The sequence below is a fragment of the Cherax quadricarinatus genome, chromosome 81 (assembly GCF_038502225.1).
Source record: "Cherax quadricarinatus isolate ZL_2023a chromosome 81, ASM3850222v1, whole genome shotgun sequence".
Classification (NCBI taxonomy): Eukaryota; Metazoa; Arthropoda; class Malacostraca; order Decapoda; family Parastacidae; genus Cherax; species Cherax quadricarinatus.
This window is the reverse complement of record NC_091372.1, coordinates 2,413,074-2,430,860: the sequence shown is the minus strand read 5'-3', so window position 1 is coordinate 2,430,860 and position 17,787 is coordinate 2,413,074. Positions and strand designations below refer to the sequence as shown.

The 17,787-nt window shown below is 39.3% G+C and overlaps 1 protein-coding gene across 1 annotated transcript in view; it reads right to left on the bottom strand.

Annotated features, from left to right (window-relative positions):
- Positions 1-17,787, bottom strand: part of LOC128699781 (KICSTOR complex protein SZT2) — an 807,931-nt gene that overhangs the window by 708,075 nt on the left and 82,069 nt on the right. The window contains 2 exon segments of the mRNA XM_070102247.1: positions 3,307-3,412; positions 7,763-7,922. Coding sequence (XP_069958348.1) covers positions 3,307-3,412; positions 7,763-7,922 — 266 coding nt within the window.

Genomic DNA, 17,787 nt, shown 5'->3' with positions numbered 1-17,787 from the left:
TGCTAAAATAATTTGCAACTGAGAAATATATTACAGGAAAAATCTGTTGTATGTTGTTTTCAATGTGTTTATAAGCAAATTTTTTATTTTTTGTTGAAACGAGATAGAAAAATGAATAAAAATAGAAGTTTGATGCAGTACGATAGTATAGGTAATACTGGAGTTACATCTGGCAGCAAGGAGCCGCATTCGATGTAACACACACCCAGTTGCAATTAGTCTGTTTACATTGTCAGTATGCGCACTGTAGCACGTGGCCGGTATTGGTGGTGGTGGCCGTTTAAATTCTTTTCAATAGCATTAAATTTAATTACCATCTGATAAACAATGGCAGTGGAAACTAGAGTAAACTCAGTTAAATATTTACAAAGTATTAAATTTTTGCAGTTGATTTTAACCCTTTCAGGGTTGATGCCGTACTAGTACATCTTGCATGCCAGGGTTGGTGCCGTACTAGTATGCAAAACTTCTAGCACCTTCAAATCTAGCGAGAGAAAGCTGGTAGGCCTACATATGAAAGAATGGGTCTATGTGGTCAGTGTGCACAGTATAAAAAAAATCCTACAGCACACAGTGCGTAATGAGAAAAAAAAGCTCTGACTGTGTTTATGCTTTAAAACAGTGACTTTGTAGTGTATTTTCGTGTGCTATTTATGGTTGTATTCTAGTTTTCCTGTTCTCATTTTATAGAATGGAAGACATATTACAGAAAGTGAGATGATTCTGATTGGTTTCACAATGAAAGTACCTCGAAATTGAGCTCAAAGTAGCAGAAATGTTCGATTTTTGCCGAAGTTCAAAAGTAAACAATCATGCCAAGCGTCCAATACACGTCAACTGGTGAGTCTAATATTCTTTCACAAGTGTGCTGATATTATTTATACCTTTTCTACACTAATGCAGTAGTCTGCATAACAGTAAATATTCTATTTTTTTGTGAGAATAAAAATTCAAAATGGAAAGCAAAAGAAATGTAAGAGAGGCCTGGGGATGTGACTAATGAACAGAAAAATTTTTATTTTAGTGCCAGGAATGGCTGTCTTATTTATTCTGGACCCTATTTAGAAATTGGCATCTTTTGAAATTTGTGTGAAATTGACAAAATTGCCAATTTCTGACCACTTTATTGGATAATTGAAATCTGAAAATGGGTGGTTTCTTGTACTCATTCGATAGAAAAAATGGAGTTCTAGTGAAATAGTTATGATTTTTATAGACTTGTACATTGGAATTGGCCAAAAATAGGGATCAAGGTGGGCGAAATCGCCGATGTGTAAACATCATAGAGACCGCTAACCTCGCGAGAGCATAATTCCGTAAGTTTTTCATCAAGTTTCACACTTTTGGTGTCATTATAATCGGGAAAAGATTCTCTATCATTTCATAAGAAAAAAATCTTTTTTTTTTTTCTTTTAAATTTCTGACCCTGAGAACAAGTTTAGGAGAGGGCCTGCTGACCTTGAAAGTGTTAAGTGAAAAAGTAAAGATAAAAGAAAAAGGATGACATACACCATCTTTATCCAGTCTACAAAAAAACACAAGCAGGAGCAAAGAATATACATGCCAGTTTAGCGTCAAAGAATATACGTGCCAGTTTAGAATCAAAGAATATATGCGCCAGTTTAGCATCAGTGTTTACCAGAAAAGTGAATGACTCTGTGGTTGTGATGAAAAGAACACTTTATTCTGTTTTCCATGCTTACTATTTGGTGGAGACTCTTCATGGGCAAAAAGTAGCTTGACTGACTTGAGGCATTTACCACAAATAGTAATGAAACATGAGTAGTCAACCAAGCATATAAATAATGTTATTGATTTGTCAATGCTGGGTAAACTGAACAATGAAGCTCAAATTGATTCAGCATACAAGATTTCGACAGCGAAACACAATTTCAAATACAGTAGTTGTAACATTATCACCTCAGCTAGCCACGTCTCCACCAGGAGGACTGTGATGACCTCTACAGTTACGTATATGTGAACGCTTTTCATTATTAAATTTAGTTTAATTTAAAAAAAATTACTTTAATAATATTTATTATGCTGTTGTATGAGGCTTGCAGTTACTCACTCCTCCCATCCTATTTTTTGACGAGCTACCACTGTTCAGGTAGCCAACTGGGTTACTCATTGCACAAGCCTTTATCTTCACGTCATTCTTTTTAACTGTGTGAACAGATGTCTCATTCAGGTAATAGGCTCAAGCCATCTCCATCACATATGCACCACTCCAAGCTTATTTTAATATCTTGATTTTTTTTGAAACACCAAAACTTTCACTCTCATGCCTCTTCTTTGCTCTTCCAGGAACACTCACATTCCACTTGGTGCCATGGTTACTATCCAGAGTTGAGATGTGACGATGAAAAGATCAAGTCGATTCATTAATACAGGCTGAGAATGGCACTGGAGGTGCACCAATGAACTGGGTGAGGGAAGTTGTGTATGTTACGTAGGTCAAGCTGTGATGGATATGCGAGTCAGCAGACCATCAGTAGAAACAACCTAGTTGACCAAGCAAGCACCAGATGAGCCAGGTGTATGGCCAGGCTCAGGAAGGTATATCAAAAGCATCCCCATAAGACAATGGAGTCACTCAGAGGTTTACAGCACATGCCACATTTTTCCCAACATGTTCCACCATGAAAAACAATATTTACAGCACATTTGCAGAAAATATACAGCAATTTTGCAACCTTGTTACACTGAAAACATGCTAACAGACTGCGTGTTATCCGACAGTCTACTGTAGTTAATATTTACCACGGAGATCTGATACCAAGGTGTAGAAGATGGTAGAGAAACAAATAACAACCATGTAATGAAAGGAAGATGGGTGGGTACTCTAAAAACCCTAGTGAATAACAAGTTAAATGCTTAGTTCACTTTTATCCACTCAGTATCTTTCAGTGAGTGGAGGATCAATCCTATATAAACTAAATGTAGTCCAGTCAATGCCATTCAGGGCATCAGTTATGTCTGGAGACAATACTACATAATGCCACCTCCCTCAGAACAGAGATTACAAAGGAAATTAGTATTATTATTATTACATCATGGGGAGCACTAAACCTGTAGGTCTACAGTGCCTGTGGCATGGGAGGCATGCAGGTTCAATTCAAGGAACTGGAGTACATTTCAATTCCTTGGATCAAGAGCCCCTCACCAGTATCAATGAAGCTACCTTGAGAGATTCACAAAAAAAAAAAAAAAATACCAAAAATAAAGAAAATATAAAATATATTACACAATTAGTTAATACAATAGAGACTACAGTATATTGAGTTGAAGTCTTGTTGACATTACCCTCAATCCAAACTTCAGTGTTTACAACCGATTGTGTAGGAGGCCAAGCTGATCTGATGTGATATTCAATAAAAATTGAATATTTCCAGGGTAAAACAAGCACCAGCTGAAAATAAAAAAAAACACATTATAACTCTGGGAAAGAGCTGAATTCTCAAAACAGAATTCGTACAAGAAAAAATGCCAACATTTTAATGTCAGTGGTAAATCCCCGCCCTTCATACAAAATACTGAAAAATACATATGGGATTAACTCCTTAACTGGGCAAAAGAACACAGACCTCCCACCAAGGCAGTGACCCAAAAAAGAAACACTTTCACCATCATTCATACTATCACTGTCTTGCCAGAGGCACATAGATACAAAAGCTCAGATGTCCCTGCAAACAGCAAATATCCCAAGTCCCTCCTTAAGAGTGCAGACATTGTACTTTCCACCTCCAGGACTCCAGTCCAACCAACCGGTTTCTCTGAATCCCTTCACAAAATATTACCCTGCTTACACTCCAACAGCTTGTCAGGTTCCATACACCATTTGTCTCCACTCACTCCTATCTATATCCTATCCTAACAAAAGTAATATAAAATATTTTTGCATTAATAAATACTTGTTAATGGTTCTAGTTATCATCACTCCCTTATACATGTATAGCCAAGTCTCAAGCCACACTTACATTATAAAGGAAATATTACTGCAATAAGAACTATTAAGAAACACACAGGAAATTAAGATACAAGTCCAGGGGCACAGCCAGTCATCCCAGGCCCAGGGACTAGGCACAGTGCCAGGCAACCCCCCAACCCTCCCTCTCTGTCCATCAAAAATATAAAAAAATTCTCACATTCATAAGGTGCAGTGTGTGTTACATTGTCTCAAATCCAATATAACAGACTCACACATTCCTGCTGGATGTTAAATTCCTCACAAGTTAAAAGTCTCGACTCCTTAATCCCAACTTTTCTTGCAGTGTCCTCAACAATGTCCTCAAAATTCATGTTTGTAATGAAACAAAATGCAACCATTTCTTTTTAATTTATATTTGTGATCACAATACTTAAATAATAAAGTAGTAGACTCAAAGATTCAAAAAATATGTATTGTGCAACAAATAAGCTCCACAGTGAAAATAACTGTGAAAATAGCAGATAAATGGACACAGCACAACTCAAAATTTGAAACACAAAAACTATAGTACAGTAATATAAAATCAGATTAAAAACTATTTTATCTACTATTCGAAAGGCATTCATCGGCTTTATGGCTAGAGAAACAAATCAATAATGCCATCACAATTCTTTCCTTGCCACACAGGTTTCTATTGCCAAAATATCTGAACTATTTAATCAACTCTAACACACAGCTGATCTCAGCTGTGTGTACTCTTTCCAGAGCACTAAAAGAGAGTTCACCCTCTACAAACATAATCGAATGAGTGAACACTATCCTCAGTACAATGTGCACATTTAGAAATAAAGCTTTATAATTAAAATGATATAAAATGTTAAGTTTCCCACCAAGGTATGGCGGCCTGAAAAAGAAAATCTTATCATTCACTCCATCACTGTCTTGCCAGAGGCACACTTACACTACATTCACACCCCACCTTCAGAGTGCAGGCACTGCACTTCCCATCTCCAGGTATCAAGTCCGGCCTGCCAGTTTCCCTGAATCCCTTCATGAACATTACCTTGCTCACATTCCAACAGCATGTCAAGTCCTAAGAACCATTTGTCTCCATCTCCATCTAACATGCTCATGCATGCTTTATGGAAGTCCAAGCCCTCACACACAAAACCTCCTTTAAATGCTTTAATTCATTTACTAGATCCTCAGATACATCTATGCTATATTTCATATACAAACTTCCAGCCTTTCCGGTTACATCGCTGACACTCAAAACAGGATATATTTCCCACAAGAAATCTGAAATGTGATTCCAGCTCTCATGCTGTCTTCTCATGTTTCCAATAATGTGATCTGAAACAAAATAATCTGGTGAACAGGTTTTCTGAACTCATTTCTGCCATTTTCTTGCTATTTGTTTCATCTGCAAACTACTTCTAATCCTCTTTTTTTGATATCAAAGCTGTTTTCCTTACTCATGAAATTGGAATAACACAATTACAAACAAACCACAGAACAGGTGAGGTTTAAACCCATGGCAAATGAGTTGTAAAACTCCAGGTCAGTTTTACAATTCACTCCCAATGGGTTCAAATTCCACCCATTTCGAGGTCTGTTTTCAGTAACATACATTTTGACAAGATTACATCCCAATTACAGCTACCATCCGACTTACGACCTGCTCGACTTACAACCACTCGACTTACGACCGTGTTTTTTATGCCAAATTTCTGGGAAATAAACAACTATTTGTGTTGTACACAGTGTTTATCCTAAACCTTACAGTATAAAATACAGTACTAACAACATAAAAAGTAAAGTAAAATGTGAAATACCAAAGTAAAACAATAAAATAAAGTCATTACAAAAATGTTTTGTTGATATTCAGAAGTAAAGTTCGACTTACGACCATTTCGACTTACGACCGGTTTCGCGGAACCGAACTCGGTCGTAAGTCGGATGGTAGGTGTATTTCTTAAATAAACAGAATCCTGTATTAAGCTTCCCAAATTTTTTACTCTTTGTCTACATTATTGACTTTCTGACTAACTTACTTATTTGGTTAAAAGACACCTTTTAACCAAACCAAGACCATAATGATGTACTCAAAAGATTTTGAATAGATAAGAATGCCACAAAAATCCGAACAAGCCTCACTAAGATTAGATCCTAAAACATTTCAGTTGTTTTTATTATTAAAGATAGGCAACAGCAAGCAATCTAATACACTCAACCCTGGCTGACAAACATGTCAAGCAATCTAATACACTCAACCCTGACTGACAAACATGTCAAGCAATCTAATACACTCAACCCTGACTGACAAACATGTCAAGCAATCTAATACACTCAACCCTGGCTGACAAACATGTCAAGCAATCTAATACACTCAACCCTGACTGACAAACATGTCAAGCAATCTAATACACTCAACCCTGGCTGACAAACATGTCAAGCAATCTAATACACTCAACCCTGACTGACAAACATGTCAAGCAATCTAATACACTCAACCCTGACTGACAAACATGTCAAGCAACCTAACACTCAACCCTGGCTGACAAACATGTCAAGCAACCTAACACTCAACCCTGTCTGACGAACATGTTAGACATATTACACAGGGAGCAACCTATAATCTCAGTTTATTTATATAATACAGTATAAAAGGGCATCCCTAAAAAGCATAGACTGGGGAAATGACCCTGCCTCTTCCTTCCTCCCCTGACTACACCCTTATACTTTTATTTTTTTTTTTCAACAAGTCAGCCGTCTCCCACCGAGGCAGGGTGACCCAAAGAGAAAGAAAATCCCCAAAAAGAAAATACTTTCATCATCATTCAACACTTTCACCTCACTCACACATAATCACTGTTTTTGCAGAGGTGCCCAGAATACAACAGTTTAGAAGTATATGCGTATAAAAATACACAATATATCCCTCCAAACTGCCAATATCCCAAACCCCTCATTTCCAGGACTCAAGTCCGGTTATATAAAATAACCGGTTTCCCTGAATCCCTTCGCTAAATATTACCCTGCTCACACTCCAACAAATCGTCAGGTCCCAAATACCATTTGTCTCCATTCACTCCTATCTAACATGCTCACGCACTCTTGCTGGAAGTCCAAACCCCTCGCCCACAACACCTACTTTACCCCCTCCCTCCATCCTTTTCGAGGACGACCCCTACCCCGCCTTCCTTCCCCTTACAGATTTATACGCTCTCCATGTCATTCTATCTTGATCCATTCTCTCTAAATGACCAAACCACCTCAACAAACCCTCTTCAGCCCTCTGACTAGTACTTTTATTAACTCCACACCTTCTCCTAATTTCCACACTCTGAATTTTCTGCACAATATTTACACCACACATTGCCCTTAGACAGGACATCTCCACTGCCTCCAACCACCTCCTCGCTGCAGCATTTACCTTTATACATGTATACTAAATGCAAACAGAAGTAAGGGTTACCTGCTTACACCCTTATACACGTATATTGAAGGTAAATAGAAGTGAGATTTACCTGTCTACAGCCCAATACATGTATACTGAATGTAAAGAGAAAACTTACCTGCCATCTTGCATGTTCAAAAGACATGGAAATGTTCATCAATCCTGCAAGACTGCAAAACATTTAACTATCTTCATGCTTATATACAAAGTTAGCAGAAGAGCATCTCCCTGGATACCTACTAAGTCTTAATTTGTTAAATTAAGTGATGAACAAAACTTCTAGTGGCCAACTACAAAACAAATAATAATTTTGTAAAAAATGAACCATTGTTGTATGGAATAAGAGAGGATGAAAATGGTTACAAACTAACCTGTATCTGGTCATCAACAATGGTAACCTTCTTGATTGCATAGCCTTCTCTTAGCCGGCATGACAACAGAGCATTAAGAGCTAAGTTTAGCTGATTCTCTCTTTCCTTCTTCCTCATTAGCTCTGTAGCTTCTTGAGCTACTGGCAGTAGGCTGTAAAATCTGAAATATTGACATTACAAACTTAATAATCATATCTTTAAAAAAAGTATGATTACCACTGACAATGCTTACAAATGTTCTTTTGTGTGACATACAGTAGAAACCCCCCTATCCACAGATTCAGTTTCTGCGGTTTCAGTTATCCATGGTTTACCGTGGCCCGATAATAACCCTAAATTTTGCTTAATAATGGCCACAAAGTGCAAAAGTAGTGATGCTGACAGTTCTTCAAAGCCTAAGACAAGAGAAGCCGTGAAGTGCTTCCCATCAGTGAAAAAGTACTAATTCTTGATTTTTTTTTTTAATAAGTCGGCCATCTCCCACCTAGGCAGGGTGACCCAAAAAGAAAAAAAATCATCAGAATGAAAATACTTTCATCATTCAACACTTTCACCTCACTCATACATAATCACTGTTTTTGCAGAGGCGCCAGATACAACAGCTTAGAAGCATATAAAAATGATACAATATAAAAAGTGACCTAAAATAATATAAACTCCATATAGAATATAATATCAGACCCCCAATTATATATATACTATCCTATTACACATCCCTCCAAACTGCCAATATCCCAAACCCCTCCTTTAAAGTGCAGGCATTGTACCTAACATTTCCAGGTCTCAAGTCCTGCTATATAAAAATAACCAGTTTCCCTGAATCCCTTCACTAAATATTACCCTGCTCACACTCCAACAGCTCGTCAGGTCCCAAGAACCATTCGTCTCCATTCACTCTTATCTAACATGCTCACGCACACTTGCTGGAAGTCCAAGCCCCTCGCCCACAAAACCTTCTATACTCCCTCCCTCCAACCTTTTCGAGGACAACCCCTACCCCGCCTTCCTTCCCCTACAGATTTATATGCTCTCCAAGTCATTCTACTTTGGTCCATTTTCTCTCAGTGACTAAACCACCTCAGCAACACCTCTTCAGCCCTCTGACTAATACTCTTAGTAACTCCACACCTCCTCCTAATTTCCACACTCCGAATTCTCTGCATAATGTTTACACCACGCATTGCCCTTAGACAGGACATCTCCACTGCCTCCAGCTGCCTCCTTGCTGCAGCATTTGCAACCCAAGCTTCACACCCATATGAGAGTGTTGATACCACTATACTTTCGTACATTCCCTTCTTTGCCTCCGTGGATAATGTATTTTGTCTCCACAGATACCTCAATGCACCACTCACCTTTTTTCCTTCATCAATTCTATGGTTAACCTCATCCTTCATAAACCCATCCACTGACAAGTCAACTCCCAAATATCTGAAAACATTCACTTCTTCCATACTCCCTCTCTCTAATGTGATATCCAATTTTTCTTTATCTGAATCATTTGATACCCTCATCACTTCTCATTTACTTCTTTTACAACCCCATGTATAAATATATTAAAGAGCCATGGTGACATTACACCTCCCTAAGACCTACTTTTACTGGGAAGTAATCTCCCTCTCTCCTACACACCCTAACCTGAGCCTCACTATTCTCATAAAAACTCTTTACAGCATTTAGTAACTTGCTATCTATTCCATATACGTACTTGCAACATCTGCCACATTGCCCCCCTATCCACTCTGTCATATTCTTTTTCTAAATCCATAGATACAATGAAAACTTCCCTACCTTTATCTAAATACTGTTCACATACATGCTTCAATGTAAACACTTGATCTACACATCCCCTACCCACTCTAAAGCCTCCTTGCTTATCTGCAATCCTCCTTTCTGTCTTGCCTCTAATTCTTTCAGTAGTAACCCTACTGTACACTTTTCCTGGTATACTCAGTAAACTTATTCCCCTATAATTTTTACAATCTCTCTTGTCCCCCTTCCCTTTATATAAAGGAACTATACAAGCTCTCTGCCAATCCCTAGGTACCTTCCCCTCTTTCATACTTTCATTAAACAAAAACACCAACCACTCCAACACTGTATCCCCCCCTGCTTTTAACATTTCTGTCATGATCTCGTCAGTTCCTGCTGCTTTACCCCCTTTCATACTACGTAATGCCTCACGCACCTTCCCCACATTCACATCCTGCTGTTCTTCACTCCTAAAAGATGTTATACCTCTCTGGCCAGAGCATGGAATGACCACCTCCCTTTCTTCAGCGACATTTAAAAGTTCCTCAAAATATTCCCGCCATCTACGCAATACCTCCAGCTCCCCCTCTACTAATTCCCCCACTCCATTTTTAATTGACAAATCCATTCGTTCCCTAGGCTTTCTTAATTTGTTTATCTCACTCCAAAAGTTTTTCTTGTTTTCATCAAAATTTCTTGACAGTGCCTCTCCCACTATATCTGCTCTCTTTTTGCACTCTCTCACCACTCTCTTCACCTTTCTTTTACTCTCCATATGCTCTACTCTTCGTGTAATACTTCTGCTTTGTAAAAACCCTCTCATAGGCTACTTTTTTCTCTTTTATCACACCCTTTACTTCATCATTCCACCAATCACTCCTCTTTCCTCCTGCACCCACCCTCCTATAACCACAAACTTCTGCCCCACATTCTAATACTGCATTTTTAAAACTATTCCAACCCTCTTCAACCCTCCCCTCACTACTCATACTCGCACTAGCCCACGTTTCTGTCAAATGTTGCTTATATATCACCCTAACTTCCTCCTCCCTTAGTTTATACACTTTCACCTCTCTTACTTGTTGTTTCCATTTTCCTTTACTCCCATCTACCTCTTACTCTAACTGTAGCTACAATTAAATATTATTATTATTATTATTATTATCATCACACTGGCCGATTCCCACCAAGGCAGGGTGGCCCGAAAAAGAAAAACTTTCACCATCATTCACTCCATCACTGTCTTGCCAGAAGGGTGCTTTACACTACAGTTTAAACTGCAACATTAACACCCCTCCTTCAGAGTGCAGGCACTGTACTTCCCATCTCCAGGACTCAAGTCCGGCCTGCCGGTTTCCCTGAACCCCTTCATAAATGTTACTTTGCTCACACTACAACAGCACGTCAAGTATTAAAAACCATTTGTCTCCATTCACTCCTATCAAACACGCTCACGCATGCCTGCTGGAAGTCCAAGCCCCTCGCACACAAAACCTCCTTTACCCCCTCCCTCCAACCTTTCCTAGGCCGACCCCTACCCCACTTTCCTTCCACTACAGACTGATACACTCTTGAAGTCACTCTGTTTCGCTCCATTCTCTCTACATGTCCGAACCACCTCAACAACCCTTCCTCAGCCCTCTGGACAACAGTTTTGGTAATTCCGCACCTCCTCCTAACTTCCAAACTACGAATTCTCTGCATTATATTCACACCACACATTGCCCTCAGACATGACATCTCCACTGCCTCCAGCCTTCTCCTCGCTGCAACATTCATCACCCATGCTTCACACCCATATAAGAGCGTTGGTAAAGCTATACTCTCATACATTCCCCTCTTTTCCTCCAAGGACAAAGTTCTTTGTCTCCACAGACTCCTAAGTGCACCACTCACCCTTTTCCCCTCATCAATTCTATGATTCACCTCATCTTTCATAGACCCATCCGCTGACACGTCCACTCCCAAATATCTGAATACATTCACCTCCTCCATACTCTTTCCCTCCAATCTGATATCCAATCTTTCATCACCTAATCTTTTTGTTATCCTCATAACCTTACTCTCTCCTGTATTCACCTTTAATTTTCTTCTTTTGCACACCCTACCAAATTCATCCACCAATCTCTGCAACTTCTCTTCAGAATCTCCGAAGAGCACAGTGTCATCAGCAATTAAATAATGATCCGATATATCAGTTGCCCCTCTTTAAACATGTACATCCTGAAGCCTACCTATCAACCTTTTATCCACCAATATACTTCATGTGTAATCCCATCCTTACTTATCACTCCATGACCCCAGTACAACCATCATTTAGTAACAATGGTAGAATTAACAACAGAATTTTAGGTAAATGGACACAGATGCATGTTTAATAAATCTCAAGTTATTTTATTTGGTATGTGGGGGTGGCATATTTTATGTGGTCACTCCCTGATATTAGAACCTAGATATGCCCCTGGAACAATGCCCATGATCAAGTTCTGGAGGCAAATTCTGACATGCAAATAGTATTAATAACAAAAAATCTCTACCCACTGCCACCCCCTCTTTAAAAAAAAAAATCCAAAAAGGATATTTACAGGAGAGCCCGGGATATTCGGCACACTCTTTTCAGTGTTCCACACTTTCGTTGGCTTTCAACTGAGCCACTGTTCATTATGTTTGTGGCTTTTACCGCTTTTCCGCTGCTTTCACACAAGAGTTACAAGAGGGAAGGGCGACCAGCAAAATATATTAAGATAAGTATTGTACGTACTGTGCATTTATTTGACTTTTTTATCTTTTTTTTTAATGCCTAGTTGTATTGAGCACTTTATACATGATAGTGTAAACACAGTATCAGGCATTTCAGATGCATTCAATAATGAAAAAACTGCTCTCTCTTCCACCAGCCGACAATTTTTACTTATAACACAAGGTGAGGAACCTAAGAGCCGTACAAACAGGGCTCTCCTGCACTAACATGTAGATAACTAGTCAATAATACTCTGTAATTAATAACAGCTCACCTGGAGGAGCCTTAGAAGAAGTGACATGCAATGAAAGAAACAAATTATATATTATCTATCGAGATTTATCAATATTTATATACTGCATCATACACTAACACTGGGTTATCTGACTCACATTAAGTGAAACTAGACATGTGGAAAATCCAGGAGTTGGTGAAATGACTTTAAATAAAGACATCCAGGTGTTGCACCCAGGTCTTAGTCTTCAACTTGTCAGTACTGTATTGTTTACCATTTTAATGATGTCTCACAATAAGCAGTAAAAAATAGTGTAAATATTTCCAGTCTGAACTGTTGTATTCTGAGCACCTCTGCAAAAGCAGTGATAATGTGTGAGTGTGGTGAAAGTGTTGAATGATGATGAAAGTATTTTCTTTTTGGGGATTTTCTTTCTTTTTTGGGTCACCCTGCCTCGGTGGAAAACGACCAACTTGTTGAAAAAAAAAAAAAAAAAAAATCCAGTCTAGCTAGAAACCCATTCTGAGCTTACATGAAGCTGTCTCCAGCTAGACCAAAACATTTGTGCTATTTCTCATGGTTCAATGTGTAATATTTATCACTTAGAAACTTAAAGAGTGAGACATGTGCACCACTTGAGTGTCATTATTATGAATATGTTTTGTGAACCTATAGCTTTCTCAATTCAATAGGTTATATATGGAAGACAGTGGAAGATGAGGTAATCAGTCCCTCAGCTATTGTGTTTCATTCCTAAGTTTTACTCCATTTGAAGCACAGGCAGCATGATGGACACATACACGAGAGCCCAGTGTATACAGCTTCTTTTCGGTGCTTCATGTTTTCGTTGGTTTTCAACTGAGCCATTGTTCATTATGTTCAGTGCTTTTATTGCTTTTCTACGTAAGGGAAGGGCAACCAGCACCATATTTTAAGGTAAGTATTGTATACTGTGTATTTATTTTACTTGTTTATGTTTTTTATGCCTAGTTGTATTGAGCACTTAATATATGACAGTGTAAATACATTATCAGGCATTTTAGACACATTCGATAATGAAAAAATGATCTTTTTCACCTGCAGGTGATTTTTGCTTATTACACAAGGTCGGGAACCTTAGAGCCATACAAATGGGGCTCTCCTGTACTGGAGTCAAACAAGATACTGCAGATAAAGGCATCAGGTATTGCACATATCTTACTCATAAACTTATTAGTACTGTATACCATTAACCCCTTCATTGTTGGAAGCCCCAAAATTAAAAGTGATCACAGTGTTGGAACTTTAAAAAAAAACAAAAAGTTTTTCTTCTAAAATAGTAAAGAATCTTTTTCTGAAGGTAAAGATGCCAAAAATGCAAAATTTCATTGAAAACTTATGGAAGAATGGAGGCAAAAAGTTAAGATCTGGCCACAATTTACTTATTGGTGATTTTGTCCACTGAGTCCTATTTTAAGCCAATTCTATTATCAATTTGACCAAATTCTACCAAGTGAGCAAAATAAACTGCCCATTCAACATCAGAACCACCCTACAAAGTACAAAGAATTCAGTAATTTGGCCAATGTTACACAAAAAATGTAAAAAAAATACTAATTTAACCCTTTGACTGTTTACGTCGTATATATACGTCTTACGCGCCACTGTTTCTGACGTATTTATACGCATAAATTCTAGCGGCTTCAAATCAAGCGGGAAAGGCCTGGTAGGCCTACATGAGAGAGAATGGGTCTCAGTGGTGGGTGTGCACCCTGTGAAAAAAATCTGGGACTCAGCAGTGCATTGTGGGAACGCCATCTTGGTAGTCCATTTTCACCATGCCTCGCGGTAAGAAGTACCTCACTCCTCGGCGGATTGGAGGTCTTTTGTCCCCAAGTGATAGCTCTAACAGCGATGAAAGTGTCAGTGACAGTGAATTCCAGGGTTTTGAAGCGAGTGTGACCGAAAAAAGTGCCCAGGATGACGTAATTAGTGATGAAAACCCTGATGACCCACAACCTTCCACCTCTGGTGCTGGGCCGGCTTGTTTACGTTCACGTTCACCTGTACCAGGACGAAAGAGGAAACTATTTGGTCGTGTACAAGACCCAGATGTTAGCAGTGAATGTGATAGTGATAGTGATTTCAAGGTTATTGAAAGCAGTTCTAGTTGTGACAGTGAAGGTGAATATTCCCCAGTGAAGTGGCAGTATGTACGACGTAGCATGCGGTCTGGTAGTGTTTCATATGCTGTTCCAAGGGGAAGGAGAAACTCTGGGAGCACATCCCGTGGCCCTACACCACGACCTGATAGTGAAGATGACGATATTGTTACGATGGGTATGAATGATGTGAGTGAGGCAGCAGGCAGTGGTGGTGATAGTGATGGTGGCACGACCCATGTGGCACCAGCAGCGGGCCACGCTACTGACTCTGCACAACAACAACCAGCCTCACCCAACCCCACACTCCCACAACCTACACAACCACAACCTACACAACCACAACCTGCACAACCACAACCTGCACAACCATAACCACGTTACAATATCCAGAACCCACCAGCAGACCGCATCTGGGATTGGCAGTAAGGTGACGAGTTTGTTCCCAGTCCCCATGAATTTGATGAAACACGAAGTGGAATAAAGCCATCATGTCCACTTGGGAACAATGCTAGTGAACTGGAATGCTTTGAGTTATTCTTCAATGAACCCCTGATGGACATCATTGCCAGGGAAACCAACACATACTATGAATACACCATGGTAAATACAATTCTCTCACCAAGATCACGGCTACACCAGTGGAAGGAGACAACTGTGGCAGAGATGTACCTGTTTTTTGCCACAATAATGCTTATGCCCCATGTGTATAAGCACACTGTCACCACATACTGGGCAACAGAACCCCTGATTTCAACTCCAGGTTTTAGTGACATTATAGGTGTCAATCGTTTCTTGATACTGTTACGTATGTTACACTTTTCAGACAAAACCAGGCCTGACAGAAGCGACAGGTTATATAAGATCAGAAATGTGTTTATGTACATGAAACAAAAGTGCTGCATGTATTTTTATCCCTTCAGGAAGCTTGTTATTGACGAGTCTTTGATTTTATTCAAAGGAAGACTCTCATTCAAGCAATATATACCAAGCAAGAGGAAATGCTTTGGTATAAAGTTATTTGTACAGTGGACCCCCGGTTAACGATATTTTTTTCCTCCAGAAGTATGTTCAGGTGCCAGTACTGACCGAATTTGTTCCCATAAGGAATATTGTGAAGTAGATTAGTCCATTTCAGACCCCCAAACATACACGTACAAACACACTTACATAAATACACTTACATAATTGGTCGCATTCGGAGGTGATCGTTATGCGGGGGTCCACTGTACTGTGTGATTGCAGAAGTGGTCTAGTTTTGGACATCATTGTGTACACTGGCAGTAATACTTTGAGAGATACCATGAAGTTATTGGATATCTCTGGTGATGTGGTTAGAACAATGATGGAACCATATCTTGGTAAGGGGCATATGTTATTTACTGATAAATGGTACACAAGCCCCTTACTCAGTGATTTCTTGCGAGTGAACCTGACAAATGTGTGTGGCACAGTGCGTGGTAATCATAAACATATGCCAAGGTTCAACGCTGGCACTCGCAGAGGTGAGGTGCAAGCCTTTGCTGCCAATGACATCATGGCATTTCAGTGGCATGACAAACGTGATGTCACATTGTTGACATCAGTTCACCGAAACGAAATGGCACACAGTGGCAGGCACAACAGAGAGACCAATGAAACCATTCTAAAGCCTGCAGCTGTCATGGACTACAACCTCAATATGCGCTTAGTGGACATATGTGACATGCAGATTGGGTTTGCTGATTGTGTACATAAGAGTTATAAGTGGTATATAAAACTTTTTTTCCATCTTGTTGATATCTCCATGCTAAATGCTTATAACATATACAAGTTGAGGACCAACAAAACACCAAAATATGGTGAATTTTGTTTGTCAGTAATCAGACAAATAATCGCAAAGTACCAAGGAGCAACACCTGCAATAGACCAGCGCCCACAAAATTACCAACACACGCCATCTCGTTTCAGGCCTGGTGATCACTACCCCATACAACTGCCTCCTACTACTGCCAAGAAAAATGCTCAGAAGAGGTGTTATGTATGTACACATACCACAAAACGCCCACAAACACGCAGAGACACTCGTTTTATGTGTGAGGAGTGTCAAGTGCCACTCTGCATATACCCATGTTTCAAAGAGTTCCACAAGCTGCAGCAGTTATAGGAACGTGTTCAGTGACTGTACATATGTATATACACCTACCTTCCGACTTACAACCTGCTCGACATACGTTCACTCGACTTATGACCGTGCATCTGGCAGCTGGGCTGGGCCGGCTGATGCACACCACTGTACAATATTTGACAATACTCGCGGCGGCAATGCGTCATGCAGGCAGCATCAGTTTGAGCAACCCTGTCCTATCATCATCATCATACTGTATTAACTGTACTAACTGGACAGTAAATTTCACCATGGCCCCTAAGATGAAGTCTGTGGCAAGAAAGGCTCTTACTCTCGAACTCTCTATTTGTTTTCACTGTTGCACATAAACCTGTCTGTATCTGTCTGCCTATATATCTGTGTATCTCTGTGTGTCTGTTTATCTGTCTGTCTACCTGTGTGTCTGTCTTTATGTCTACCTGTGTCTTTGTCTACCTGTGTGTGTCTTTTTGTCTACCTGTGTGTGTCTGTCTACCTGTGTGTGTGTGTCTACCTGTGTGTGTGTCTACCTGAGTGTGTGTGTCTACCTGTGTGTGTCTGTCTGCTTGTCTGTCTCAGAGCCACTCATTAAGAGTGTAATTGGTCTTGAAGACGCCATATTAATTAATAATGATAATAACACAATAATAATCACTGAGGCGCATTAAATGTGTATAAAACGTTGATATAGACATTTTGCTTAATCCATCTATGATTTCTTTTTCAAAATTATATAATAAACATGCTACATAACATATAAACATATAAATTAACAAATAGGAGATGTTTTTCTGGTCGGCTTGACAGAGTGAACAGGAATCATTCGTGTCCGGGCTGGTAACAACAACAACAAAAACGTTTGTTTACATAACTCGCCAACCTTCTACACACTCAATCGTTTATTAATTTAATCTTGTTTACTCACCTCTCACTCTACATTAAGACTACAGATATTTTAATAAGGTAAGTAATGAGTGGACATGATTATTATATTATAGTTTAATAATAATATTATTATTAGTACATATGTAT